The sequence below is a fragment of the Carcharodon carcharias genome, chromosome 15, assembly GCF_017639515.1.
Source record: "Carcharodon carcharias isolate sCarCar2 chromosome 15, sCarCar2.pri, whole genome shotgun sequence".
Classification (NCBI taxonomy): Eukaryota; Metazoa; Chordata; class Chondrichthyes; order Lamniformes; family Lamnidae; genus Carcharodon; species Carcharodon carcharias.
Genome location: NC_054481.1, coordinates 105,177,126 through 105,203,259, shown reverse-complemented (window position 1 = coordinate 105,203,259; position 26,134 = coordinate 105,177,126). Strand labels below are relative to the sequence as shown.

The following is a 26,134-nucleotide window of genomic DNA, read 5'->3' as shown; positions in this document are numbered from 1 at the left end:
GTGAAAGTCAGAAGCTCACCTTGTGGTTGAATGGCAAGGTTATATTACAGACTCAGTCTCTACTCTGCCATACCTCATTGAAACTTACAACATTCTTACGACGCGTGACAGGGTAAATGTGGATAGGATGTTTCCCCTGGCTGATAAGTCTAGAACCAGGGAACACAGTCTCAGAATATGGTGCAGGCCATTTAAGACTGAGATGAGGAGGGTAGTGAATCTTTGGAATTCTCTACCCCAGAGGGCTGTGGAAGTTCAGTCATTGAGCATATTCAAGACAGAAATCGATAGATTTCTGGATACTAATGACAGCAAGGGATATGGGTCTAGTGGGGACAAATGGTGCAAGAGGTAGATGATTAGCCATGATATGTTTGAAAGGAGGAACAGGCTTGACAAATGGCCTGCTCCTGTTCCTAATTCCTATGATTTCCTTTCCTAATTGTTTCAGATGAAAATTGGAGGGAACAAGGGTCTTCTGAACTACCACCTCAGATTTGGCAGCTCTTTCCTGGTACAGCAATGAGACCTCACAGAGTTTGCTATTAAGTGTAGTCTAGAATCCAAAATATATTATTCAACTCACACAAATTCAGCTGGTCAAAGATTAATATTAATCATGCAGATAATTGACATCTGACTTCAAACTTTGACCAACACCTGATACAGTAGCCTGAAATGATGAGAAACTGGAGGTTTGGAGATGAAGGTGCAGTTTGCTTGTGTGGTCTGACCTAAGGATGGGTTTTTCTGGTGCTGTACATTGAACATTCCAGTTGTTTAAAATCTGTTATTATTTTGCCTGCTCTACTCCTCGATCCTGTCTGTTTAATTTGATTTACTGTCTGAAGGCAGTCACTGGTGTCTATTTCAATGCTTCCTGAAATGGTTGTGATCCTTCAGGTCCTTTTAATGTTTGTTTATATGGTTGTGACTGGAAACTGGTTGTGTGTAGAATCGTCAACATGGGCATGTGGTCTACCAATCAGTAGCATCTCACTCAGACCAACACTCTTTTTAACTCTCCAGAAATTAATCCCATGCCCCCCCCACCCCTCCCCCCACCACATCACCTTTCCCTTCACACACACGGACTGTTGCTGAATTTGGTTCCGTCAGCCTCTGTAGACATGTCCAGATAATGATTGTCAATGGATTATTGACCCATCACAGCTAAGCCCAGTCCCATTTTTGCTCAACGTTCCTTCTCAAGGGCTCACAGTCTCAACTTTGACTCAGTAAAGGTACCCTTGCCTCAGAGTCAGAAGGTTGTGGTGTTCAAGTCCCACTCCAGGACTTGACTGTAAAAATCAAGGCTGAAATCCCAGCACAGTAATGAGGGATTGTTGCAGGTACTGTCTTTAAGATGAGATGTTAAAACTGAGGCCCTGACTACCTTTCCATGTGGATTTAAAAGATCACATGGTGCTATTTTGAAGAAGAGCAGGGGAGATGCCCCAGTGTCTTGACCAATACTTATCCCTCAATCAACATCAGAAAAGTAGATTATCTGATCATTATCACTTTGCTGTTCATGGGAGCTTGCTTGGCATAAATTGACTGCCACATTTCCTGTATTACAACAAGGATTACACTTAAATTATTTAATTGACTGTAAAGCACTTTGTGATATCCTGAGGTTGTGAAAGGTGCTATATAAATCCAAGTCTTTCTTTCTGAAGCTAATTGTAATCTACCCCACCATGCTGACTGAGATAGGCTAACTGAGCACTGAGAAGGGTTTGAATTATTATTGAGATTGTCGTTGTTCTGTCAAAATCAAACAATTATTGAGACTCTGTTTGCTCTGTTGGGATATGCAAAAGTCTGGAGGATGCATGATATCACAGGGCAAGATCACCCTGAGTCTCACTGATAGTGTTCATTGGAGTCTTTGGTGCCTAAATTAGGAGCAACTGTCATTCTCTCACACATCCTGCTGGTGCCTCAAAATACACCTCAATACATTTCATAATTTACCAATTTTTATGCAGCAAGTTATGATCTGAAATGTATTGCCTGAAATGGTGCTGGTTGCAGACTCAACAGTACTTTTCAAAAGGGAATTGGACATATATTTGACCATTAATATTTTGCAGGGCCATTGGGAAAGAGCAGGGGAGTGGGGACTATTTGGATAATGCTTTCAAAGAGTCAACACGAGCATGATGGGACAAATGGGTTCCTAAGATTCTAAGATCACACAAAGATGAGGGAAGCCATTCTGCTGATCAAGTTTATCCATCTATGGAAACCTATGATTTAACTGCCTGTTGAATGATTCCTCCGTTTTTACCTTAATTGTCCAATTTCAGGTACTTTTCATCCTGAATAAATGCTTCCTGACAACCATTACGAACTTGCATTTTCACAGTTTGTAGCCACTGTGACTTTTGGATGAACAGTGTCTAACAAATCTGAATCAAAGCCCCTGTTTTAAAATTTATTTTCCTACACTCTGTTTTATATTCCATAGTTGCCTACACCCAGGTCAGGCCAGCTCTATACAGATCACCCAGGGACCATAGTGATATCTAAAGGGATCTCCTTACAGTTCAAAACCCAGAAGCATGAAAATCATTTAGACTAAACGTGATGGGAAGATGCTGGTGACAAGCTGAGCAGATCAAGCTCGATAATAAAGAGGGAAGATATGTTTGGGGTCAGGAGAACAGCATAATCAAATAAAAGTTAAAATAAAAATCAGTGCATTCACTGAAGGTTCCTGCATTACAATAATGTCTGAGATTCAAGTACTTTCTTGCTTGTAAAGTGCCTTGGGATGTGCTGAAGGCGTGGAACGTGCTGTAGAAATGCAAGCCTTTTTTAAGGCAGCACCCAGCCTATGGATAGGACATGCAGACCTGAAAGTCCCAACCTTTATCCTGGATCTGTGTTAACGTTTCTCAGCTGGGGGCAATGATAGGAGCATTACACTTGGCCTCCACACCTCTTGAGTGAGGGAGGGGATGAAAATCAGCCAGAACTCATGCTCCTCTTCATTATCGAGTGATCCTTGTTAAGGTGGTGTGTGTATGGGCATCAGCTGAGAAAGAAATATGGCTTGGCTTTGATGATCACCATATCTGAATGCCCATGAACACTGTGGCTCATAAGTGAAAAAAGGCCACTTGGATGTGATACTGGACTTTGGAGCTGTAAGCCATGGCCTAACTGAATAGTGGAACAGCTCACAGGGCTGAATGACCTACTCCTGTTCCTATGTTCTTGTAACTCAGCAAGAGTTAATGGCGTCAGGAATGGAAAGGAGGAAACTGAGGAAAAAAGGAGATCCTGATATGTGATGCCTGCTGTGACCTAGGTTGATAGTAAATCTTTAAGAAGCTCTGCTGTTGTGCACTGGCTCAGTGTGGAGACCCAGCAGCCTGATGCCTTTTGCATGACATTGAAATCTACTTTCTATCATTACTATCAGTGGAGGAGCTTCCCATGAAAAGAGGGGAGATGAATAATCTCAACTATTGGAGGTGAGAAAGAGAGGACTGAAGACATAAATCAGCAGGTGGAAAATTTTGTTAATTTTCCACATGAGCCATGGGGTTGAGGGCATTTTTTTTTATTCTTTCATGAGATGTCACTGACGAGGCCAGAATTTGTTGCCCCATTCCTAATTGCTCTTGAATTGAGTGACTTGCTCGGCCATTTCAGAGGGCAGTTAAGAGTCAACCACATTGCTAGGGATCTGGAGTCACATGTAGAAGACAAATTTCCTTCACTAAAGAGCATGAGGAAACCAGATGGGGTTTTGTTTTTACAACAATCGACAATATCTTCATGGCGATCATTATTGAGACTAGCTTTTAATTTCAGATTTTATTAACTGAATTTTAAATTCCACCAGCTGCCATGGTGGGATTTGAACCCGTGTCCCCAGAGCATTAGCCTGGGCCTCAGGATTACTAGTCCATTACCACTATGCAACCATCCCTGCTTAGCATAAATACTCACCTTGATGGAAATACCAACCTGAACTACTAATTACTTTTAGTAACAAGGTGTTTTTTTATTCATTCATGGGATGTGGCCAAAGCTGGCAAGACCAGCATTTATCGCCTATCTCTAATTGCCCTTAACTGAATATCTCACTGGACCACCTCAGCGAGGGGTTCAGAGTCAACCACATTGTCGCGGGTCTGGATCAAGTATGGGCCAGACCAGTGTAAGAAGGGCAGATCTCCATCCTTAAAGGGCATTAGTGAACCAGGTGGGTTTTTAAAGCAATCCAGTAGTGACGTGGTCAGGATTATTCATGCTAGCTTTTCATTCCAGATGTATTTATTAACCAGCTGTGATGATGGGATCTGAGCTCATGTCCCTGGATTTTGTTAGTCCAATAACATAATTACAGTGCTACATTTCTTGAAATAAGCCAAGATAAAAAGGAGACCTGGAAGATACACAGCTAGTCTGTCAGTGTGTCAGCTGTGGACTCCTGTGTAGCACTCTTGCCTCTGGAGATTATGACTTCAAGTTCCACTTCAGAGACTTGAGCACAAAATCCAAGCTGGCACTCCAGTGCAGCACCCAGGGAGGACTGTGCTGTTGGAAATGCTGCCCTTCAGATTTAAAAAATGGCACTGGATCGCAGGAGAGTTCGGCCTTGGCTAACACCATTAAAACAGATTATGTGGTCATTCTCCCATTGTGGAAGATTGTTATGTGAAAATTGACTGATGGGTTTCCTGCATTCAAAAAAAGTACTTCATTGGCTATAAAGCACTTTGGGACATCTCTGGGTCCTGAAAGGAGCTATACAAATGCAAGTTCCTGCTTTCAGGATACAAGAGAGGACAGCAGGACTTTTGTGTCCACTGCAAACTCAAAAACTGCTGCAAACTGTGGCTCTGAATTTGTAATCACCTCTGAACTGAGTTCGATCTGCTTCACCCGTGTCGGACACCTGCTCCTGGTGTAGCTTTGCTGCTGGAGGTGGACAGTAATGTCGGTGCTGCTGTGGGGCTCGGACCTGTCAAGGACACATTGTATTCATCAAACAACGATTACAGAACAGGGAGACAATATTAAGCTGCGCTGCACTATGTAAACATGGTGCCATATGAAGTCTCCAAAGCACTTCAGGCCACCTGATGGTCACAGCAAGTGTTGCAGGTGGCAGGAAGCAAGCAACATTTGGCATAGGGTTACCAGGGCCACAGGCGCATGCAGTTGCTAGGAGGAAATTAAAGCATCCCTGCCTACAGCGTGTCTGCTGGGTCCTAGAGCCTGCAAGGACGGCAGTGAAAACTGGAGGGCAGATAACAAGAGGCTCCAGCTATCCCACATTTCAGAGATCCTACTACTTGCACTACTCTACATATCCTGTTGCTCTGTTCTGCTGTCAGTCTCCACTTATATTCCTGCTTTTCTGTGTGTTATTTTATGATTTTAACTCCCTCTTTCCACTTTTTTCTCACCAACTCCTTTCTCCCCCCCCCCCAAACCCCGCCCCCTCCCATTTCCTGGACATGTTGCCTTGTTCTGGAGACCAGGTTCCAGGGACCCTCTGCCATACCATACAAGTAGCCAGATGTGAGCCAAGAAAGTATTAGTTGGGTATTCAGTCATGGGGTGCATCACAGCAAAACTTGATCAAGCCCTCACCCTACATCCAGACACACACCTTCAGAGGACAGCAGAAACGCTTTAGGGATGTCCTCAAAGCAACCCTGAAGGGATCAAACATTCCTGTCGAATTGTGGGAGACCCTGGCTTGTGACCAACCAAAATGGAGAAGGTCTATTTGGGAAGACACCAAACACATCGAAAGACTTTGCTGGGAGCCGTAGAGGCAAAGTCAAGGCGTCAAAGAGAGCACACAAACCTCCAAATGACTCATCTACCCGAATCTTCAAGCAGCACCTGCCCCTTGTGTGGCCGAGTCTGCAGATGGCACATTGGATTTTTCAGCCATCTCAGAACCCATTGAACCAGAGTGGAAGCAAGTCATCCTGAACCCCGAGGGACTGCCCAAGAAGAGACTCCTACCATGTAGTGCTGGAAAGAAAGACTTGCATTCATTTGGTGCCGTTCATGACCACAGGATGTCCCAAAAAGTTTTGCAGCCCATGACATACTTTTTTGAAGAATAGTCACTGTTGTAATGTAGGAAACATGGCACCCAATTTGTGCACAGCAAGTTCCCACAAACAACAATATGATAATGGATAATTAATCTGTTTTTGTGATGTTGCTTAAGAGAAAAATATTGACCGGGACACTGGCGATAACTCTCAGGCTCTTCTATGAAATAGTGCCATTGGATCTTTCATATTCAACTGGGAGGGCAAACGGGGTGTCAGCTTGACGCCTCGTCCAAGTGAAGGCAACTGTGACAGTGCAGCACTCCCTCAGAACTGCAGTAAGTCTGCTTAGATTTGTGTGCTCAAGTCCTGGAGTGGGACTTGAACTTTCTGACTCAGAGGTAAGAGTGCTATCTGCCGAGGCACGGTTGAAAGATCTGTGATGGTCTATTTATGGTACTGGTGGAGTGGATTTCTACATCTAGTCCAGTGCCTGCTCCATTGCAGTTTATTACGTTAAAGGCTCTTATGTTGCTCCATTGAATGACCAGTGTCTCGTCAGGTTCCAGTACAATCACGGGTTATCGCTCTCTGTGCCTGGGGTCAATTTAATTTCTGAACTTTACAGTTCAATCAATTTACAAAGCTCCCGAATGTTTATCAGTGCCCCGTTGTGGTACAGCCTCAGACACTAGGACCTCGCAGGTTCCAGGAGGATGAATCTTGTCTCTCCTCCAGTCTCTGTCACATGGACGCTATGTTTGTGGGGTGGGGGGATTTAAATTAATCCTGTGTCTGACCGCTGTGAGCTTAGGGGGTAGGGGGTGGGGGGGAACCACAGATTTGAGAACATCGTCTAATGATAAACACACTGGATCGTGTCAACGAGATTCATTTGAGCCTCTAAAAGGTGTTTACAGAGAGTGAGAAGTAGGTGATAGAGAGAAAAGAACAAAAGCCAGAGAAAGAAGGAATGAAGGAACATTCTGCACCCGTCGGGCCTCCCAGATGACCAACAGCTAAACTGCAATCGGTCACTTCATTGATCCTTGGGGCGGGCCCCTCTGCCCTGACCCGTTCTTCATGATACAGAGTGGACGCTCCATTTGAAAGTTTCTCTCCTGTGGCAATTTGACTTTCCGATGAGCTCATGTGGAGACTTTGCAGCCGGCGAGGGCTCCAAGCTGGAAACGGTGATCCAGGTCTGTGAGCCGAGGAGCTGGTGGCTCCTTCAGGCAGGCACTGCTTTTCATTCATTTATTTTTGTTGTTGTTGAGTTGTATAGTCGGTCAGTTTAAAGACGCCAGAGAGTTTCCCATTCTTGATGTCAACGGGGCAGCTCGAATTGGGCTCAGCATTCCCGGGCTCAGCTGGGGACCGGCTTCATTCTCTTTTAGCCCAGTTTAATGTGTGTCCCCCCACCCCCATTTCCTGACCCCCTTGTGGCTACAAGTTCTCAAGGCTGTACCCCAAGTACCTGCAGACTGTGAGGTATTTACACTGGGGGGAGGGAAGACTCAGAAGTGACCTTACATCAACAACTTGCCGGTTCGAATCCCACCACGGTAGATGGTGAAATTTGAATTCAGTAAAAATCTGGACTTAAAAGTCTAATGATGACCATGAAACCATTGCCGATTGTTGTTTAAAAAAAACCCCATCTAGTCCACCAATGTCCTTTAGGAAAGGAAACCTGCCATCCTTAACTGGTCTGGCCTACATGTGACTCCAGACGCACAGCAATGTGGTTGGCTCTTAAAAATGCCCTCTGAATTAGGGATGGGCAATAAATGCTGGCCTAGCCTGTGATGCCCTCATCCCAAGCCTTCAAGATTTTACTGAGTATAGAGATAAGTGCCAGTCTGGTTAATGTAGCCACAGACTTTACAAGAGGGGCAAGGCTGCAAATTTAGGAGATTGGGGGGCGGGGGGGGGGGGGGCGGGGGGAGGTGGTGTGAAGAACAATTGGGAGTTTACTATACACAGGGAATTGATGAATGGGCAAAACACTGACAAAGGAGTCAGTGGAGATGATAGTCACTGACTCAAGAGGGAGGGAAATTGGATAAACACTTTAGAGGGAAAAGAATAGAGGGTTATCATACGACATGACGTATCCTGGACACTGGAACCTGTTAGATGGACGCGAGGGTCTTTTTTGGTCATAAATGTTCCTATAGTTCTCATCCAAATGGCTACTCTTCAGGTGAACCCTCACAGTGAGTACCAAGAGGACATCCAACTGGAGGGTGATAACAGCCTAGTCTCATCCATTAGCAACACTTTCCATGACAAGGCACCATGTAGCTATCAAGAGCAGGAACCCTGGCCTATTGTCCCCATTCCCTGTCCCAGACGATGCTCAGCTGAGATCTGCCAACTCAGCCTAGACCAGGAGAAAACCTGTTACCCTGGGGTCTGTTCCATGTGACACCAAAGATGAATGTACCAATTTGAGTAATTTGGAGAAGCACATTTTGGTATTTGCTTGGGTCCTTTCAAGAACTCAGTTGCATTGAGGAAATTAAGCTCGATTAAGTCTGAAAACACAGCTCCATGTTGAGAATAGCAGCAAGTTTCAAGAGGCATGGAATTCCTGAATCTCTGTGAGTTAACCAATGGGTTTCTCTAGTGCGTCACTTTGACATGTCTCTCCATCTCTTTGGCAGACATTACAGAGCACGGTGCAGAGTGCAGAGAACGGGAAAGGATTTTTATTTCGAGGGGATACTGAGGATTCGCCCCTGACTTGTCTTTCTGCCAAAATACGAGAAATCGTCACCAAAAACTTAACAGAGGAGGAGAAATCAGGTAGGGACAAGGAGGAAGGACAGCCACCAGAATGAAAGACCACCTCCCCGCTGATTCATTCCAACTTTAAGTAGCAGTATTTCTGCAGCCATAAAGTCAGGGAGTGTCCCTTACCATGCTAAATAAACAGTATCTCGTGGAGTGATCCTTACCCTGCTGAATGCACAGTAACTCAGGGAGTGACCCTTACCATGCTAAATAAACAGTATCTCGGGGAGTGATTCTTACCCTGCTGAATGCACAGTAACTCAGGGAGTGATCCCTACCATGCTAAATAAACAGTATCTCGTGGGGTGATCCTTACCCTGCTGAATGCACAGTAACTCAGGGAGTGATCCCTACCATGCTAAATAAACAGTATCTTGGGGACTGATCCTTACTCTGCTGAATGCACAGTAACACAGGGAGTGACCCGTACCCTGCTAAATAAACAGTATCTCGGGGAGTGATTCTTACCCTGCTGAATGCACAGTAACTCAGGGAGTGACCCGTACCCTGCTAAATGAACAGTATCTCCCTGTGAAATAAACAGTAACTGGGGGAATGACTTTTTCCCTGCTAAATAAACAATAACATTGTATGTTACACAGGGTGTGAGCCATATTCCACTGAATAAACAGTAACCCTGTACAGTAACACGGTGAATTATCCTTGCCAACAGTTACACATTGCAGAATGTATTGATGTTGCTGGGTACACAGTCTGTATTCAGTATCCAACATCCCCAGGAATTGTTAGAAGTAGCAGTTGACCTTTTGCGAGATTTTGATGTTTTCTTGGTTCCCTCTGCCGTAGCATCACCCTTGGAGATGACGTCTGTGCTGCCTCTTCAAGAAGAGAATCGTATCTTACAGCAGGAGTTATCCCGTGTTGAGGACCTCCTTGCTCAGAGCCGAGCGGAGCGAGATGAGCTTGCAATTAAATATAACGCCATCAGTGAGCGGGTAAGTGAACCAAAAGTTGGGCTGGTACAACCTAAAAGAAACAATTTTGTACTGGAGACAAGTTAGGCAGTGTTATTTCACAATACTCGGTGCAAAGAATACCAAGCCTCTGACCGACTCTTGTAGTCAAGGCATTTATGTAACTGGTTCATAGTGACACTAAGCAGCAGGTTCATGCTGCCTTTTTGTTGGTGGTGGGCTACCTTCTTGAACTGATGCAATCCATGTGGTGAAGGAATCCATCATGATGTTTGGTAGGGAATTCCAGGATTTTGACCCAGGGGCAATGCGATTGAATGTCTAACTCAGGGCAGTGTGAGACCTGGAGGGGAACTTGGACATAGTGCTGCCCTTGCCCATCTAGGTGGCGGAGGGCATACATTTGGAAGGTGCTGCCAAAGAAGCCTTGGTGAGTTGCTGCATTATCCTGTAGATAATGCACTGTCAGATGTGACTCAGTGAGTAGCATTCTCACCTCTGAGTCAAAAGGACATGGTTCAAGTCCACTACAGAATACATCATTTAAGATGATATCTTCGTGCAATACTGAGGGAGTGCTGCGCTGTTGGAGGCACTTTCCTTTGGCAGATATGTTGAACCAAGGCCATGCCTACTCAGGTGGATGTAAAAGATCCCAAGGCACGATTTCAAAGAAGAGCAGGGACCTTATTCCAGGTGTTCTGGCCAATATTTATCCCTAACAGCTTAAAAAAAAGATTATCTAGTCATTATCACATTACTGTTTGTGGGGGCTTGCTGTGCATAAATTGGCTGCCAGGTTTCCTACATTACAACAGTGGCTACATTTCCAAAAGTGCTTCATTGGTTGTAAAACACTTTGGGATGTCCTGAGCTCATGAAAGGTGCTGGATGGTTCCATTTTTCCTTCCTATCTGTGATAATCAAACTTGAGAAATGTATTTCTGACCCTTCAGCCTGGTTTTTGTTTTGTTGACTCTGGTGTCATTGTCGAAAGTAACAGTTTGTGCTCCCACTAATGTGGATGCCCCATGACTTGGCACTGACACCTTGTTTGGGGTTGGAAGCTGTGTTTATGCTGCTGCCACGGATTCATCTCCTGTTAGGAATGTGCTTAGGTTTCGGTAACGAGGCGAATGGAGGCAGCAGCTCAGGAGCAGTCAGCCTGCCTGGGCTTGCCTTTCCTTTTGAGTGACTCATTGGCATGTCTAAACATGCCGCAGAATAGACCCAAGATTCAGCATTGCTGATTACTTCCAATTTAAGGCAGTGGCCTGTGATACGTACACAATGCCTCACATACCAAGCTACTGCGGTGCATTACAGGCCTGAATACCTTTAAGCTTTAGGTTTCACTTTCAAGTTTCCCATTGGGCTCTGTTGGTTACTGCATTGTACAGTGGGGTACTGAGCCATACAGACTAGGAGAGTCCCAGCTGATGCAGCAGATTTGCAGACTCCTTCCAAGCCACTGTAACACAAACACAAATTGTAAGAGGAGTTGTCGACATAGTGGGAGAGACAGATCATAAAATATTTCCATAAAACTTGAAGCAGTTCTGATTTGAGAAAGCATGCATTTGTTCTTAAATACTTTAGCACAAAGGTAGACTTTATGCCCGTTTAACCCGAGGTTGAACCAAAGCAATATTCAGCGTGGAAGAAGACCACTCAGCCCATCATATCTGTGCTGATGCTTCACTAGAGCAGTCCCAAACAAGTCCTGCTGCCTTACATTTGCTTCTCAGCCCTGTATTAACCTCTGTTTCAAATACATATCCAGTTTTCCCTTAAAACATGTGATGGTCTCTGCCTCAACCACTATCTGTATAAAAACATTCCACGCTCCAATGACCCTCTGTATATAGATTGATGAGGGAGGGGGGAAATCAGCCTGGCTCTTGCCCCCGATAATTACTTCATGGCTTTAGCTAGAAAGTACCTCCGTGAGGACATTGAATGAGGCCAGGATCAGTGCTTCACTGTAATGCCTGTCTTGATTTAATATCTTGCCCACAGTTACAGTCAGGGCACACACATGGAGAGTGGCCACTTGGTTAGGTCCCAGAGGGTGGCTGGTGCCTGTGGAGCCTGGCAATTCTCACCTTCAGCAGAGGAGGGAAGAAAATTGGACCAAGTAAAAAAAAAGCTGGGAAGGTGACAACAGAGTTTGAGTTCCGAGGAGCTTCTAGGAAAAAAAAGTTTTACTTGTAAAAACCAGCCTTAGAGTCATCAAGGCACAGAAAGAGGCCATTTGCCCAGCAAATTTATGCCGGCTCTCTGCAGAGCAATCCAGAGCTAGGGGGATTCTCCCACTTTATCCCCGTAGCTCTAAGTTTATTTCCTTCTCATCTGCCCATCCAGTTCCTTTTTGAAATCATTGATTGTTTCTTTGAGTCTGCTTCTTCCACCTTTGTGGGCAGCAAGTTCCAGGATGTTAATTCCTTTTAATCCCCTCCCTTAGGCATGCAGAGAGCTGCAAACCCTTTCTTTATCCTTGCTTTATTAGTATTTCCGAGCAATCAGTTGATTTCCTTCCAGTTCCTCCAGCAGCCGTGCACCCCCCTCCCCTCCCCCGACCCTGGGCATTTCACATTGACAACACAATTCTTTGCTTGGTTGCCATGGCTGCAGCTACTCAGGGAGGCCACTGACGTTCCAGTGAATGGCTGAGTCTTATTGGTATGGAAATTTCTAGAAGGCAGCAATATTAAAAAGCTGACCATCTGGGCCTGCAGGGACAGGGGCATGAGTTGACAAAAATCACTGTGGGACATCCCCCCCTCAGTACAGTCTGCAGGAACTTATGGTTTTGATGCTTCTGTGGCATTTGGAAAAGTCAGATCTTGAATTTCGAACAGATTGCTGCATACGTTAGCAGTTTAACCATAATGTGGCTGGGTCCATAGCAGGGTACTTTTCTAATTAAACATGGAACACAGAAGTCCATGGAATTGAACCTCAGCAAGAACTCAGCACAGATGGGAGAGACTTCGGCCCCCTCCCCTGAAGGTCTGATGGTTGTTGGGCTACAAGAACAACAAAAATAGGAGCAGGAGAGGACCACATGGCCCATCGAGCCCTCTCTACCATTCAATATGATCATGGCTGACCTTGGGCTTCAACTCTACTTTCCTGCCTGTTCCTCATCCCCCTTGGTTCCCAGAAAGATCAAAAATCTGTCTGTCCCAGCCCTAAATGTATTCAACAATGGAGCATCCACAACCTTCTGGGGTAGAGAAGGCCAAAGATTCACAACTCTCGGAGTGAAGTAATTTCTCCTCATCTCAGTCCTAAATGCTTGGCCCCTTATCCTGAGACTGTGCCCACCATTCCCTGACCAGTGGAAACAACCTCTGTGTCTACCCTGTCGAGCCCTTTCAGAATCTTGTATGTTTCAATGAAATCACCCCTCACTGTCTCACCCACGTGACCATTCTTCCGGTGGGCCTGGACAGTGTGTGTTGTCAGGATATTCGACCAGAAAGCATCACAACTGACCCCTGACCCGGTGTCCCATAACCCCACGCTTTCCAATATACATTGATCAGGAGGAGGAATGCTGGATGATTGTGTCACCTTCGCCTCAGCGCCTCCCCGCCACTAACTGATCCCGACTCTAGCACTCTGGCTAGTTCAGCAGAGACCGGAGATGGAGATTGGGGCTTCGCTGACCTATTGTGGCTCAGCCACCACAATAGATGTGGGTTTACACAGCGAGCATCTGCACTTTTGAGGGACCTGCCTGCGTTTTCCTGACGACCAGATGCCATGCCACTACAGTGCCTGTAGAACCAATCCCCAGTGCCTTCAGGAAGAAGATTAACAGGAGAAACACAAAGGAAGTAAGGACAGGAAAAATCAGAGAATTGGGTAGTAACAAGAAGGAAAAAATTATTAATATTGGTCCCTTTGCAGTGGCTCAGCAAATTTTATCCAGTGAGTAACTCGAGCCAAATGGAACAGGAGGGTCTGAGGTTTGATCTTCGTGGGTATCTCCTCAGGCTATTAATTTGCTGACTAGCTTTGGCTCCTAACCTCAGTGTGTCTGGTTGTGGGAGGGGAAGATTGGCAAGGGTTTGGCTCCCAATCACAACTCAGCAATCCCCCACTGCTGGAATCAGTGTGGAATCTGGATTAGACTCTGTTGTGATGTGCTGCTGAGACTGGGGCTAGGGTTCCCCCACTGGGGCATCTCCACTGTGGGCTGTGACTTCTCTCTGCCACGGAGATGTCATTCCACCAACACCTCCCCCCCCCCCCAACCCCACTAACCGCTTCCCTGGTTCCAGGATCATTTGCTAGCTGGCGGGAGGATCCTTCAAAGAATTGGAGCCAGACTGGGAGGCAGACACTTGCTGCAGAGGGCCCATGGGGGAACCTCCTCCTGCGTGAGGACGAAGGCATTTCCCAAGCTGCCCAAGGAGAATAATATTGTTTTTATTTCTCCTGTTGGAGTTGTTCACGGCTGCCCTCTCAGAGCGCTTACATAAGCTCTTCCACAATTATATCTTTCAAGGCTTCCTCTGTTAATGATTGAATCCTGAACACAGTGACAAGCAGCTCCCTGAGCCTGTCACCCAAACCAGACAAATGGCAGGAAACAGCCCAGTTTCCTCACTGATGTGTCATTTGCCCAGGATCGTTCACAATATGGGTGGGCACATTTTATGCCACCTGGCTCTCCCTTCAGAAACAGTGAGAGGGATCAGATGGATGGCGAACCTACACGTTTCCAGCCTTGGTTGCTCCACATTTGTTGGAAAACTGGCCAGAGAGGCCTGGAAAGTCACCATCCGCATTGAAAAATGGAATGGCCACTTGGTCTTTTTTTAATATTCTTTCATGGGATGTGGGTGTCACTGGCAAGGCCAGAATTTATTGCCCTTCCCTAAATTGCCCTTGGGAGCAGTTAAGAGTCAACCACATTGGTGTGGAGCTGGAGTCTCATGTAGGCAAGACCAGGTAAGGACAGCAAATTTCCTTCCTTAAAGGGCATGAGTGAACCAAATGGGTTTTTACAGCAATGATGTTAGCCACCATTACTGACACTAGCTTTGTCATTCCAGATTTATTAACTGAATTTAAATTCCACCAGCTGCCATGGTGGGATTTGAACTCATGTTCCCAGAGCATTAGCCTGGGCCTCTGCATTGCTAGGTCAGTGACATCACCACTATCCCACCATGTTCCCCCAAAATGGTGCCTGTAGAACTCTTAAACCCCACAGCAAACAATACCTGCAGCATGGGGGAAGGGAGAACATTTCTTATGAAAGACCTTTAAACTTTTACAGTCGCTTGTTAACTAAGTTGGACAAGGACAGGGCCTGGTGTAGTCTGGAGCTTGGTGAGGTAGGAGCTGGGAGGTTGAATCTGTCAGCCTGTTTACAACTAGAGCTCTGAGAGCAACACCAAGGGACTGCCCGCCTGAGCAGTTACCATAGAGATGAGCAGAGTTTTTAAAGCACAAGAGAGCTACGCCGAAGCATTGCAAATATGTCTGAATGCCCCAACTTGCCCCAAGAGCAGCCTGAACTCCCAGGGTAGGATTTTACGGTCCCACCGAAGTCAATGGACTTTAGAACGGCTCACCATAGTTTACGGCCCCGCCCCCTCACTTTGGAGATGTAAAATTCCGCCCTCACAATCTGTATGTCCATCCACCCCAGGCCTGTATGTGAGGAAGAGAGTTAAGTGGGCAAGTGACTGGGTCTGAGATGGAGAATTCTCTGCTGCGCATTGCTATGGAAACCTGAGTTTACTGGAATGAAGAGAGATTACATCTGTCAGCATGGGCTCCAGCAACAATTAAAGTGTCATTTTGTGATCGGTGGTGTATCAGTATAATGAGAGAGTGAGTCCATCAGTAATGGGGGAATGAGTCAGTCTGTAACATGGTCCCAACCAACATACAAAAATCTAGCACTATAGCTACAATGGAACTTGACTTGCAGAGCTTTATTCTAAAATCAATCCTGTCCTAAAGTGCATTGAAAATCAGTTTAACTTCTTAATGATTATTTGCCCATTAATATTAATTCCCTTTCCCTGGTCACCCTTTCTTCTACAGCCTAGCTTTCCATGTCTTTTCCTTGTGCATTCTCTCTGATCTCCATGTTGCTCCTAATTATTTGGCCATATTTAACTGATATCCCTGTGCTTTACTGTCAAGTTTCCTTGCAAGCAGACTATGACCTGAGCCATTCCCAGACCTCCTGATTGTTGTGCTGATTAAGAAGCTGTGTAAGAGGGGCTGCACGATTGGGAAGTTCGGTGCCATGTTGTCAGTCATAGAGTTATACAGCACAGAAACAAGCCCTTCGGCCCATCGAGCACCTATCTATCCTAATCCCATTTTCCAGCACTTGGCCCGTAGCTCTGTATTCTGTGGCATTTCAAGTGCTCATCTAAATACTTCTTAAATGTTGTGAGGGTTCCTGCCTCTACCCCAGTGGTTCATTTGGTTAAAGCATTGTCTCTTATACTATGATAAAAGCAAAATACTGCAGATGCTGGAAATCTGAAACAAAAACAAAAATACCTGGAAAAACTCAGCAGGTCTGACAGCAACTGCGGAGAGGGATACAGTTGACGTTTTGAGTCCGTATGACCCTTCATCAGAACCGCTGGGATAACTCTTGATGCATTGTGATAGCGAGAGCAGCCTCAGGAATCTTTATAAGCACTCTGTCAGAACTAGGATGAAACATTAGTGTTTAGAAACATGCAAATTGGAAAATTAACTTCAACAGGGGTGAGTGTGAAGTGATACATTTGGTCAGGGAAGAAGGAAACCACATACTGTTTGGAGAACAGAGTCAAGATGGGATTGAGAAACAACAGGATCTGCGGGTACATATACAGAAATCACTAAACGTAGCGTTGAAGGCTAATAAGACCATTAAAAAAGCAAACAAGGCACTGGGATTTATTTCTATTGGGATAGAATTGAATAGTCAGAAAGTCATGTTAAACTTTCTGACAGAGTGCTTAAAAAGATTCCTGAGGCTGCTCTCGCTATCACAATGCATCAAGAGTTATCCCAGCAGTTCTGATGAAGAGTCATACGGACTCGAAACGTCAACTGTGCTCCTCCCCGCAGATGCTGTCAGACCTGCTGAGTTTTTCCAGGTATTTTTGTTTTTACCTCTTGTACTGTTGTGGAATCATATGGAGCAGAAGGTGCCAGGTTCAATGCCTGATCTATAATTAGTTAGTGGCGGCACTATGATTGATGTCTGCACTCCTGGGTTAGGGACAGGAACAATCAGCCTAGGTTACCAATACTGTTTGTGACTCCTTAAGCCCTGCTAGAAAGTTCATGTAGGAAGATTGGTTGAGTACAGGATAGAACCCAACTGTTTGAAGACTCTGCTGAATAATGTTCATGTGGTCAAGTGAAAGTTACTTCTCTTGGGAAAGGTGCGAGCAGTTACTTTAGCTTAGAGTCATAAATGGTCACTTGGTCTGGGCGCTTAAGATATCTGTGCAAAGTATCTGTGTTTAATGATTGTAGTCTTGTCGAGGTGCATGTGAGGTGTCAGTGCTCAGTAATTGTAGCTTTCTGTTTCTATTGTTTCTCTGCCGCAGCCCTGGAGGAGCCTCTGTACTTGAAGGGCAAAGAGGCGGTAAGGGCCCCTGGTGTGGGGATGTCTCCAGTATCATCAGATATTATAACATAGGTAACCGGTGCAAGATGATGCAATGTAGGACTTGGCAGGGGCCAGGAGAGTGGTTAGCAGGTCAAGGAAAGGATTTAAATGTGACAGGCCTTTGAACTTCAATAGAATATTCTTTGCAACCTCCAGAAATATCTTTAACAAGGCTGTCCTCGATGGTGTAGTACTGTCCAGTAATTTGTGCTGGGAAGTGTGTGAACATCAGGTGGGATAGACTTTTTGCTCCTTTAATTCAATCTTGAAGAAACTGTACAAGGAAATGAGTTGCTTTTGGGTATCGAATATTCCAGAATTCTGCTCACCGAAAACCCAGGGTCCTGAACTTCCGCCTGTTGTTCTGTGCATTAGTCCTTGAAAAAAATCATCTCAAGCTACAGAATGTGCAGCGAGTAAATAAGGCATGAAATAAGGGTGAGCTTCCTGAGTGTGGCCACCCTATGATAGGTGCAATGTTTGACCAGCAAGTGGCGCATCATTGGGAATTATGCATTTACTGTAGATGCTTTCACCAAAAGGAAGCATACACTAGCAATAATACTTACATAGATAATTTGTTTTAATAGCAGAAGATGCTACACTGACACTAATGAGCCTATAGTAGACACAATATTTCACCAGATTACCTTCCAGTCCCCTGAATGGGGTTCTTGTTTTAGAATTATAGAATGGTGCAGCCCACGTACACATCATTTGGTCCATTAATTCGACTTCATTGTGTTTCTCTGCTTTAAGCACTGTCGAATTCCAGTCTCCTGGTCGTCCGCTTTGCACATTACTATTTCTCTTATTCAAGTTGTTTTCTGGTCCCTTTAAAGGAATTTATGGACTCTTGTTTCAAACACAGGCATGGCAGGGAATTGCAGATTCTAACCCCCATCTTTGTAAAGAGCTTTTCACAACTCGTGCTCTAATTCTTTTTGTGATTGTCTTGAGTTTGTGCCTCTGATTGGTACTGCCACTAGTCTTGTGGTTTATGTTCCTGGGAAATGTTTTTTACAGAATTAGCTGATCTCAGCCAGGGCAAGCAGTGGGAACAGTCCTCGGGTGAAAAGTGGGCATTAGGTGAGGCTCAGGATTGGGCTTCCCTGCATTGCCCCTCATACAAACAGCATTTACTGTCCTGGTCCATACAGGAAGACCCGGTGACTTGGGCAAGACATCAGAGGGCAGGTGGGACCTGTGGAACCATATCTCGTCCAGAGTCATCACCTTGTGGAGGATGTTGTAAATCTCATCCACAGGACAAAACAGACCAGTAAACAATCTTGTTAACCAGATCTGTCTGTAAGTAGAAAATGGAACTGTCCAAGGTGTACTTGTTCCAGTCTTCACTAATGGCTCTAGCTGTCACTCTCACTCTCACACTCACATTCACACACTCTCTCTCTCTCTCTCTCTTTCTCCCCGCAGCTGGAGCAGGCCCTGAAGCTGGAGACAGGGGAGAGAGAGCGCGAAAGTCTAGAAAACAAGAGCCTGGCACAGCAGAACATTGAGCTACGCCGACGACTGGAGGAGGAACAGGCTTCATATAAACGCAAGCTTCAGGCCTACCAGGAGGGTCAGCAACGACAGGCCCAATTGGTTCAGAAGCTTCAGTCTAAGGTAATGAGATATATAGTCCTTGGGGTGTTTTGAATCTGTGTGTCCATAAGCTTGTCTGTCTGTCTGTCTCAACCAGACTTCCTTCCTCCTTTCAAACATGTAGGATAGTAGAGTTTTGTGTGTTTTCCACTTGGTGCTAACCATGTGATCACATAGTAATCAGGGATCATTTACAGGGCGTGGACGAAAGGGGAGTAATTTTTACTGAAATTTATAAAGACAGGCATTTGAACACTTCTCTTAGTCAGCGACCCCCCCCCCCCCCCCCACCCCGGTCTCACACAAATAATGGTTGAGAAACTGTTGTATGGTATATTGGGAGTGACTGTACAGCCTTTTGAGATAGGTGAGTGTAGATTTGCCAAATGACCTTCTTCGACCATGTCTATCTTGTCCTCGTGAGGTTCTGTTCATGAGAGGAGTAGGGTGGCGGTGCTGCTGTGCTTTGTTGGATTGATTTTGTGCATTATGGGGTGGTGCCTGTGCATTGTGGGACTGACAGTGTTGCTTCAAATGACAGGTCCTTCAGTACAAGAAGAAATGTGGTGAGGCGGAGCAGCAACTGATTGAGAAAGCCACAGAGTTGGAACAGCACCGACTCTCTGTAAGTGCAATGGGAGAAAGGGTGCTCCAACTAATTATGCCCTTTAAATCTCACCTCCCAACCTCCACAAATAACAATCAAGGTACCCAGAGAATGTATGTTATTTGCAATGCAGCTGTCTTACCATCGAATGGGCCTATTTAAAGTAAGTTGGTTACCTCGGTGATGGGGCCTATCTGAGTTAATCCACTGAATGGAAGTTGTTTCCTGAATGCTATCTGCCATAATTCAACAAAGGAGCAAATTTTCATTGTTTTCAATCCACTTTTCATTGTTTCTCATTTGACATGAAAGCTTTTTATATGTAGATCAACATTTTTTTTTCCAAAAACATATATGTAAGATTTGTAAAAGTGCTTTTCAAGAATGGGAAGCAGACATAGTATGATAGCGATCAATTTGGGTAAATACACTATGTGGCACTCTCGGATTACAATGCATTATCTTACATTAAACATTTTCTGATACATATAGCTCAAGGAGTTTCACACTGGTTCCAGTCCCTCTGGGGGGAGGGCCCTAAACTGTGTCCTTTCCCATTGCCGCCCCAAGTTTCTGTGCATCGTTCAGCACGTGGCCCTGGACCTTGAATTGTGCCAGTCCACAACACTTGGTCCTCGCAGCTGAAGGCCAACAGGTTTCGGGCATCTTTCACTGAGTTGACAGTTTTTCCAGCAGGAGTTGATGTTTATTGCGGTGTGCACCCTTGGGAACAGTCCATAAAGCACAGGGTGTTGGATTGCAGAGTTGCTCGTGATGAACCTCGACAAGAAACCACTTCATCTCTTTCCAGACGCTCTTTGCAAACGCCCATTCCAGAAGGAGAGAGGTGATGGTTTCCTCCCTAACTGCCTTGAAGACAGCATGCGATGGCATTGATGTTAAATTGTCAAGAAAATCTTTTTATTGTTAAAACAGAAATGGGCATCCCAGTGTCTTTTTTTCACCTTTAGAACACAAAAACCAGCCGGGCACCCCAAGGATGCAATAATCTCCTTGCAGTGAAAGTTAAAATGTTGGTCTTTTTAATGGGATTAGATTCCAGGATCCTGCTCCATCACAGATAGCCAAAGGAATGAGAAGATTACTGATGGATTCAGCACTTCCTTCCATCATGCCCCCAGATACCTCGCATCCGACTCTGATCCCCACCAGGGTCTCGTTAAGGCTGGGAGGAGCTGAACTGCCGCGGTTGTAAAGTTGCAGGTGTATTCATAAAGTTTTTCTCTGGTGGGTGGTTTCTACTGAAATTCAAAGCACAGAAATACAGAAGAAATCTCCCTGAGCGCATTCACTGCACGATGACACAAAGTGCAGCCCGTTCCCCACGTTTTCTGCAGATTTGTTTTAATTAAAGTCTGCGATGCTCTCTTCACAGAGCCAGTTGGACCTCACAGAGTCACGACTGCGGCAGTCTGAAGAGGAACAGAGCAATGACCTAGAAAACACCCTAATCCGCCTGGAGGAAGAACAGCAGAGGCAAGTGGGCGTATGACATGAATCTGACCCGGGGGATTTCCCATGTGCTGTGAAGTCCCAAACCCGTTACCCGGAAACCTATTTAGGATTTTGCTTCACAGGGACTGTCAGAAGAAACTCTGCCTAACCCCCGACCTAATGCTTTTCTTATTCAATTTTTGGGATGTGGGCGTTGCTGGCCAGGCCAACATTTATTGCCCATCCCTAATTGCCCTTGTGAAGCTGTTCCCATGTGCCTGCTGCCCTTGCCCTTCTGGATGGTAGTGGCTGTGGGTTTGGAAGGTGCTGTCTAAGGAGTGAAATCCTGCAGTGCATCTTGTAGATGGGTACAACACTGCTGCCACTGTGCTTTGGTGGTGGAGGGAGTGAATGTTTGTGGATGGGGTGCCAATCAAGCAGGCTGCTTTATTATCTGGGAGGATGATAAATCCCCCTGTAATAAGCATAAGATTTTAACCACATGCTAAACCATCACCCCTTCCCAGAACTGACCCCATGTTCTGCCATAAACCAAGAGTCTCCAACCTTGTGCATGGTGTGTGTGTGTGTGTGTGTATGTCCATGCAAACATTGAACCATACCAGGGTCCTTTTAATTATCCCAATCTCAGGACTTTTGGAAATGTTCCCACAATCCCAGGAATGATCTGTAATATTCCCATAATCCCAACGGACCCATGTAAACATTCCCACAATCCCAGGAACCCTCTGTAAATATTCCCACAATCCCAGGGAAGCTCTGTAAGTATTCTCACAATCCCAGGGGCCTTCATAATACCTGCAGCAACAACAGTTCTCTTGATATAGAAACAGAAAATGCTGGAAATATTCAGCAGGTCTGACAGCATCGGTGGAGAGAGAAACAGAGTTAACCTTTCAGGTCGATGACCTTTCATCAAATTTCTCTAGACTGTTGTTAAAAGTATGTTTAGTAAAGACCCAGCTATTTGCTCTCTCTCCTGCGATCGATATTTTTAATGGGTGTTCTTCCAGTAAGTTTCCTTCTTTAGTTCCTGTAAACCAGGTTTGTCCAACCTTTTTATGTTGGTGGGGGGGGTGGGGGGCACATTTCCATTTTTTTGCTCATTCAACAGCTGATGAGCAGATTTTGGAAAGATACATGAATTTCAAAAAAAAAGTTGGCTATGATGGAAAGAAACAACTTGCTGAGCAAAAGCAAAGCAATGTCAAATCAATAAATAGGGGTTTTTTCAGAGTAATTAATAAAAATGACCATTAGACTATAAGAGGGTGAGAGTGCGTGTGTTCGGCTCATTCGTAGTCTCAGGGTGTTTACTCACTCACTCTCACCCACTGTGAGGGTGGTTGAGAGTATGCGTTTGTGTGTGGGGGGTGAAGGTAACTGAATCCTGAGACTGGGGTTGAGCCAGGCACGCCTACACACACACACACACACACACACACACACACACACACTCACTCACTTTCTCACAAACACTCACTCACTCAATCTCTCACAAACACACACACACTCACTCAATCTCTCACAAACACACACACTCACTCAATCTCTCACAAACACACACACTCACTCTCTCTCACAAACACACGCACTCACTCAATCTCTCACAAACACACACACTCACTCTCTCTCACAAACGCACACACACTCACTCAATCTCTCACAAACGCGCACACACTCACTCTCACAAACATACACACACTCTCTCTCACAAACATACACAACTCACTCTCTCTCACAAACATACACACACTCTCTCACAAACGCGCACACTCTCTCTCTCTCAGAAATGCACACACTCACCCTCTCTCACAAACGCACACACATTCACTCCCTCTCACAAATGCGCACACACTCACTCTCACAAACATACACACATTCACACTCTCTTACAAACATACACACACTCTCTCACAAATGCGCACACTCTCTCTCTCTCTCTCTCAGAAATGCACACACTCACCCTCTCTCACAAACGCACACACATTCACTCCCTCTCACAAACGCGCACACACTCACTCTCACAAACACGCACACACTCACTCCCTCTCACAAACGCACACACACTCACTCCCTCTCACAAACGCGCACACACTCACTCTCACAAACACGCACACACTCACTCTCTCTTAAACACGCACACACTCACTCTTAAACACGCACACACTCACTCTCTCTTAAACACGCACACACTCGCTGTCTCACAAACAAGCACACACACTCTCTCACAAACATGCACACACACTCTCTCACAAATGCGCACACACTCACTCACACACGTGCACACACTCACTCTCTCACAAAACGCGCACACACTCACTCTCAAACAAACACGCACACACTCACACTCACACAAACACGCTCACACTCACTCTCACACAAACATGCACACACTCACTCTCTCACAAACGCGCACACACTCACTCTCACAAACGCGCACACACTCACTCCCTTTCACAAACTCACACACACTCACTCCCTCTCACAAACTCACACACACTCATTCTCTCTCACAAATGCACACACTCTGTCTCACAAACACACACACACAAACACACACCCACTCACTCATTCACTCTTCCCCTCCCTTGCTCCCTCTTTCCCGCACTGGCTCACTTGCTTGCTCTGCCCCGCCCTCACTCTGCCCCACTGTCACACCTTTGCTGCTTGGGCCCAGGCAGACTCACCACCGCTGGTGTTCGCTGCTCCTCCAATCAGCGACTGTTTCTCTCCCTCGTTTGCTGCTGATACACTCACTAGTGAGCCTATCAGCAGCAAAGGCTGGAAAGGAACAACCTGTAACAAAAACAAAAATTGCTGGAAAAACTCAGCTAATCTGACAGCATCTGTGGAGAGAAAGACAGAGTTAACGTTTCGAGTCCAGATGACTCTTCTTCAGAGCTAAAGAGAAGTACAAATGTGGTGAAATATATTCTGTTTATGGGGGCGGGGTGGGACAGGTGAAGCTGGATAGAAGGTCAGTGATAGGTGGAGGCAAAGGAGAGATTGTAAAAGATGTCATAAACAAAAGGTCGAAGGGGTGTTGATGGTGGTGATACTGACTCAAGGAGGTGTTAATGATGACATTAAGAATAGAAAGTAGGATGAGCCAGTGACAGATGGCCCTAGTGGGGGTGGGGTGGGGGGAGGTGATGGTGTGGGAGAAAAGATCGAAATAGGCTAAAAGGTGGGGATAAAATGATAAATAGAAATAAATTTTAAAAATGATAATAGAAATAGGTGGGAAAAATATATATAAAACAAATTAAAAGATACATATTTGAAAAAGGGGATCAAAAAGGGGGCGGGGATGGAGGAGAGAGTTCATGATCTGTAGTTGTTGAACTCAATATTCAGTCCAGAAGGCTGTAAAGTGCCTAGTTGGAAGATGAGGTGTTGTTCCTCCAGTTTGCATTGAGCTTCACATTGCAGCAGGCCAAGGATGGACATGTGGGCGTGAGAGCAGGGTGGTGTGTTGAAATGGCAAACGGCAGCAAGTCTGGGTCATACTTGAAAACAGACCGAAGATGTTCTGCAAAGCGGTCACCCAGTCTGCGTTTGGTCTCTCCAATGTAGAGGAAACTGCATTGGGAGCAGCGAATGCAGTAGACTAAATTGAGGGAAGTGCAAGTGAAATGCTGCTTCACTTGTGAGGAGTGTTTGGGCCCTTGGACAGTGAGGAAGGGGGAAGTAAAGAGGCAGGTGTTGCACCTTCTGCGTTTGCATGGGAAGGTGCAGTGGGAGGGGGTTGAGGTGTTGGGGGTGATGGAGGAGTGGACCAGGGTGTCCCGGAAGGAACGGTCCCTATGGAATGCTGACAGGGTGGGGGTGAAGGGAAGATGTGTTTGGTGGTGGCATCATGCTGGAGTTGGTGGAAATGGTGGAGGATAATCCTTTGAATGTGAAGGCTGGTGGGGTGAAAAATGAGGACAAGGGGGACCCTATCATGGTTCTGGGAGGGAGAGGACTGTGTGAGAGCAGAGGCACAGGAGATGGGTCAGACACGGTTGAGGGCCCTGTCAACCATAGATAAGGAAGATTAACCTTGGTTAAGGAACAACCTGTGATTGGAGGAGCAGCCAACTTGCAAAATCTTGAATTTCACTTACGTCTCTTACCAGCATTTTGAACAGTGGCTCTGGGAGGGACATAAAGGGGATTCCTGGCCACAATATGGCCCATGGGCTGCTGGTTGAACAAGCCTTCTGTAAACGTTCACCCACCCTGACATTTTTGAGTATGTTACCCACTGTTGGAACACAGCCATTGGCACCCTGATTAGCACCCTTTAAGTGGCCACTGGGAAAATGCCCAGAGACTGCCTAAGCACATCTTATCGTTGGCTTTTCCTGGCCTACCCACCCATCCCAGGTTCCTTTCCTGGGCTCTGACAATCTTTACTGCACTCTGGTCAGACCAGAAGTTGCTTGCCTTGATCTATTAGTTTGTTCATACTGAGTAGGCAGGTCTAGTTTGACGTATCTGTCCTCTGGTTTTAGAAGTGCTAGCCTGACCCAGGTGAACTCTATGCTCCGGGAACAACTGGACCAGGCAAACTCTGCCAACCTTGCCCTGAGTGAGGACATTCGCAAATTGACTGCCGATTGGACTAAGGCACGGGAGGAACTCGAGCAGAAGGAACTGGAGTGGAGGCAGGAAGAGGAGGTACAATGCGTCCCATTGCAATGACACACAAGCTCATGCGAGCATTTATTATATTTGTGTATAATCAGTCAGACTCAGATGCTGCTGATAATAGTCCAGGCACTGCAAGGCCTTAAAAATATCATAAAGGTAATGAGTATTATAAGGGAACAGTGGGTTACAGAAGAGACATGGGAAATTGAGATATAGAGGAGACCATTCGGCGCATATATGAGGCAGACCTAATGTTGAACAATGGTGACACAATGGCGAATAAAGGGACATCAAGTAGACACATACGAACATACCTACAAATGTATAAATTAAAAGCAGGAGTAGGCCATTCCTCAACTCCATTTTCCTGACT

The 26,134-nt window shown here is 45.6% G+C and overlaps 1 protein-coding gene across 1 annotated transcript in view; it reads left to right on the top strand.

The window, feature by feature from the left end:
* Nucleotides 1-7,129: 7,129 nt before the first annotated feature.
* LOC121288438 (rootletin-like) overlaps nt 7,130-26,134 on the top strand; it is a 96,682-nt gene continuing 77,677 nt past the window's right edge. The window contains exons 1-7 of the mRNA XM_041206969.1: nt 7,130-7,243; nt 8,711-8,852; nt 9,648-9,796; nt 18,867-19,058; nt 19,579-19,662; nt 21,041-21,141; nt 25,623-25,788. Of these exons, the coding sequence (XP_041062903.1) occupies nt 7,184-7,243; nt 8,711-8,852; nt 9,648-9,796; nt 18,867-19,058; nt 19,579-19,662; nt 21,041-21,141; nt 25,623-25,788 (894 nt within the window). The 5' untranslated portion in view covers nt 7,130-7,183. The remainder of the gene's footprint in view (nt 7,244-8,710; nt 8,853-9,647; nt 9,797-18,866; nt 19,059-19,578; nt 19,663-21,040; nt 21,142-25,622; nt 25,789-26,134) is intronic.